At 38.1% G+C, this 4,413-nt stretch overlaps 1 protein-coding gene across 1 annotated transcript; it reads left to right on the top strand.

Annotated features, from left to right (window-relative positions):
• The first annotated feature begins 478 nt into the window (after positions 1 to 478).
• LOC145016167 (putative transcription elongation factor SPT5 homolog 1) lies at positions 479 to 2,242 on the top strand. Its single transcript, XM_078974566.1, has 6 exons — positions 479 to 579; positions 681 to 735; positions 821 to 959; positions 1,045 to 1,188; positions 1,273 to 1,373; positions 1,469 to 2,242. Exons 1-6 carry the CDS (start codon positions 479 to 481, stop codon positions 1,517 to 1,519), a joined length of 591 nt encoding a protein of 196 aa, XP_078830692.1. The 3' UTR covers positions 1,520 to 2,242.
• Positions 2,243 to 4,413: the final 2,171 nt, after the last annotated feature.

The following is a 4,413-nucleotide window of genomic DNA, read 5'->3' as shown; positions in this document are numbered from 1 at the left end:
GGAACGCGAAGATCAGACTAAACAAAAGTACCCACATCTTTTTCTCTAATTGACATGTATCTTTCTTACTTTAAATTTCGGGACGAAATTCCCTCTAACAAGGGGATGATGTGACAACCCGATATTTCAACTCTATGTAACGACCTAAAAAGTCAAGTATTGTAACCACGTTTGTTATAATGAAATTAACTTCGAAAATAAAATATCCAAAAATCACTAATTAAATTACCTATTATGTTAGATGTCATTAAACTGTGACCGTACGTAAAAAGAACGCCCAAATCTGTCTTCGTATAAGGAAGTTATGAATTTTCCAAGTTCGGCTTAGCAACGGACAGCTAAAAACTCGAAACGGAGGTCGAGCGACTTTTGACCAGAATGACCTAAATGAGAATCGAAGGTCTCGACAATGGTTTTTCAACGGTAAAAAGTCTGGCAAAAACAGACGTCAGATAATGAAGTTATAAATTTCTATTTAATGAATTTGAATCTTTGGTCAGCAACACCTATTCACGATGGAATGAGGACACCTATGTGTGACAGAGCATGGAATCCATACGTACCCATGAGTCCTGCCAGGTTTGTAGCTTGCTACCTGTCTTTTCTTATTCATAAGACATGATATCATGATTGTTTAAACCAAAAAACAAGAGAATTTTGACATGGATTATTTTGTTTAGGGAATCTTGGGAAGATGGAAACCTTGGTTCTTGGGGAAGCAGTCCTCAGTATCAAGTGAGCACTAGTGTCACTCTTGTCCCTCCCTCCCTTTGGTTAATTAATAAAAGCGTAATGATTATAATAAATATATGAATTGCAGCCGGGAAGCCCTCGTTCAAGAGCATATGAAGCACTAACTCCAGGTTCAAGATGGGCCAATAGTCCTTCTGGTGGAAGTTACAGTGAAGCTGGCACACCAAGGGATAATATGGATAGGGATACTACCCCTGCCTCCTATGGTATGCTAAAACGTTTTTTCTCTGTCATTATGTTAATTGTGAGTTAAGTTATGGATAGGATATATCATGTGGCGTGTAATTGCAGGTAATGCTCCAAGGCCTTACTTGCCATCAAAACCTAGTGGACAGCCGCCCATGACACCAAGCTCAACATATTTACGTGGTACACCAGGCGGCCAACCAATGACTCCTGGTGTTGGTGGCTTGGATATGATGTCACCTGTAGTAGGTCAGTGTATGTTGTAAATTGTAATTGTATACCAATGGATTCCTTATAATTAATATTAATATATTAGCATTTGTGTTTGTGCAGGTGGGGATAACGATGGACCATGGTTCCTACCAGACATATTGGCGAATGTACGCCGATCAGGTGAAGATGTTGTTGTTGGTGTCATCCGAGAAGTGCTTCTGGTTGGTATTGTGTGTTGTGAATAAATATGTTTTTTAATTATATGAATATGATTAATATTGTTGGGGTATGTTTCCGGATGGGGCATGTCGAGTAGCTGTTGGTGGGGATGTCATCACTGCCAGCCCAAACGAGATGGAGGTGGTAGTGCCAAGGAAGTCAGACAAAATAAAGATAATGGGTGGACCCCAGCATGGGGCCACAGGGAAGCTCATTGGTGTGGATGGCACAGATGGAATCATTAAAGTGGATGACACTCTTGATGTTAAAATATTAGATATGGTCATTCTAGCCAAGTTAGCACCGCAACATTAATTCCTCTTCCTCACCATAAGTTTTGAAACCTCCCTACCTTCCTCTCTCCCTCCAGGCTTATACATTATGATTATATATTTTGGCTTATATATGACTGACTTGACTATCAGTATTCAGTAGTAGTAAGTAGCTAGCAAGCCCCCTAAATACACACGTTTCATTTTGTTTTGTTGGTTAGACGAGTTCATTCCATTTGTTCAGTTATGTTGAAAACACACCACATGACAAGTTCTAGTGTGATTTGAACGGGATTAAGAACCAAAAATAAATGTTTATCATCTTTGTGTAAAATGTATATATATGGGAGATCATGGATGGGATTGTTATAATGCTACGGTGTCGATCAAAGGCACAGGCAAGTGATGATGAGAAAAGGGGGTCTCATCCTTAAGATCCATCGATTCTTCCCACTGCCTGTGTTATGTTTATCGAAACCAAAACCAACATTGGCCCAATTGTGTTTTTAGTGCTAGACTATCACTTCTTGAGCTCGACAAGAAGGTGAGTCACATTTTTTATTCTTTAAATAATTTTGTCACCTTCTAACTCAATGTAAGACCTGTGTTTCTGGGTCTGTCATTAATGATGATATAATAGTCTAGGTTAACCTTTGTAACCCGTTTTGAAATAATAGAAGTGTATTATTTGATTATTATGTGTTTTGTGCTTAATTGATTAATTATGTGGTTTGATTAATTAAGAATAAAAATAAGCGTCAAAATTTAAGTATAAAATAAACTTGATATCTTTGGATAATGTTGTAGTAGTTGAAACAAGGTTTCCGAAGATATAAAGAATGCCGAAATCCGAGTTATAACAAAGAAGTTATGACCTGTCGAAGTATCGCGACAGAACCGGCAACGCTAAATGACGTAAAAAGTGAAATTTACATTAGAACGATATTTAGCCTTAGTGATCTAAACGAGAATCGAATATCTCGTTGTTGGTATCGAAGCGATAAAAAGTTAGGCGAGAACGGACATCAAACGACGAAGTTATGAATTTATAACGAAATTTTCTGTCCCAGCCTATTAAAAATAAATAATAAAAATAAAGTCAAAATTAGCCAACGGAGTCTAAACAAAAGTTGTAGAGCGTAGTCTCACCTTCGCGTGGATATAAAGAACGTCGAATACGGAGTTCGTATGATGAAGATATGAATTTCCGAAGTTTATTAAATAATTTGTATTTAAATTTAATCTTTAATTCCGGTATTATCCGAGGACGGGTCATCGGACTCATCCGAAGTACGCCCCACGTACTCGCGTACGCCCTGCGTAGATCGAGGTATGTCGACATTCGCACTCGAGTTCTTCGGTACGTAAGCAATGACGTTTCGGAGAAGTACGCCCCGCGTACTCCGAGGCTCCAGCCTCCTATAAATAGGATGCGAGGCTGCCGAGTTCTTCTGCTATTTTTCTCTCTTCTCTCTCCCTTTTTGCATCGATTTGCATGCCAGAAGTACCCCGAAGCCCCGGTAATATTCCCGAGCCCCGAAGCAAGTCCCGAAGCCCGAACATCCCAAGAAGTGCGATTTCCGAGTCGAAGCTCTGTCCGCGAGAAGTTCGATTTTTGTAGAGATCTTCCAGATCTGCTGAGGATTACTACTTTTACAAGCCGTAGTGCTGTCCGATCATCTTCTGATCAAGTGAATGTGTAGTTACTTTCTTCTAATGCATAATTATGAAGTATTTTATATGAAATACGTGTTATGTGTATAATTTTGTTTTATGTACGTGAATGTATATTCACTCTCTTCAAGCTCATAGATCTGATTTGTTTTCTATAAAAATACGTGTTATGTGGGTATGCCTCATCTGTTATGTGAAATATGTATTGGATGAAAATGCTATACAAGTTTTTAAACTATGTATAAAAATATATATTTTTATCTACTAATCTGTTGGGTAGAACATGGGTAGATAGTTGGTGTGTAATAAATAGATGAGAGGCCTCGATGTTGTTGTTGTTGACCTAGTTATTCAGCGGAGTATGGATAACGACCACAGACTCCTTCTAGACAGTCTCGTGGAACGCTAGCAGGTTCATAACCTGTAGGTGTTGTAAACGATGTGTTCACCGGTGTACTCTATCCCCCTTATGGTTGTCTTTAGGATATCTATTGTTTAGGAAACCCCTTAGCAGTAATGTCTGTCCCGATGAAAATCCTAGATTAGATCCCTTGAGATAGATGTTGTTTTAGGGACGTAAAGTGAGGATAACGGGAATGGGTAATCGGGATAGTGATTGGTTGGTGAAATTAAATATAATTTGTTTATTGTGGGTTGAAAACCCTATATGCTCACCAGGCTCCCAAGCCTGACCCACTCAGTTTTATTTGTATTACAGGAAGTGGCGCAAGGGCGTAAGATGGATGAATCATCGAGTTGTTTTGTTTACAAGTCTCTATTTGTATATATTTGTTGAATGACTTGTAATGTTATCGTTTATGCTTTATGGTCTGTATCGGAACATGACATCCTGAGTTTTGATTATATAATAAAAATGCATCTCTTGATGAAATGCTTTGATAAATATTATTTTATCATGTTTTGTTTTGGGAACAAATTCCACAACACTTTTAAATCAAAAGGATTTACTCTGAAATTATTTAAAAAGCATAAATGAAATCGGTCTTTTCTGGCTGTGATTTTGGGGATGTCACACTCAAAAATCTATTTAACTAATGGTAATGTCTCTTCTTTTTCCTCTCATAGCAAAGAGTGG

This window comes from Lactuca saligna, chromosome 9 (genome assembly GCF_052625555.1).
Source record: "Lactuca saligna cultivar CGN05327 chromosome 9, ASM5262555v1, whole genome shotgun sequence".
NCBI classification, from domain to species: domain Eukaryota; kingdom Viridiplantae; phylum Streptophyta; class Magnoliopsida; order Asterales; family Asteraceae; genus Lactuca; species Lactuca saligna.
Note: the sequence above shows the minus strand (reverse complement) of the source record. Positions and strands in the feature narration are given on the sequence as shown.

What these genes read in the sequence shown, in the direction of transcription:
- LOC145016167 (XM_078974566.1), top strand. Translation starts at nt 479, where the DNA reads ATGAATTTGAATCTTTGGTCAGCAACACCTATTCACGATGGAATGAGG. An exon ending in TACTACCCCTGCCTCCTATG is followed by an intron (nt 960 to 1,044) that starts GTATGCTAAAAC and finishes GTGTAATTGCAG; the next exon opens with GTAATGCTCCAAGGCCTTAC. An exon ending in TCATCCGAGAAGTGCTTCTG is followed by an intron (nt 1,374 to 1,468) that starts GTTGGTATTGTG and finishes CATGTCGAGTAG; the next exon opens with CTGTTGGTGGGGATGTCATC.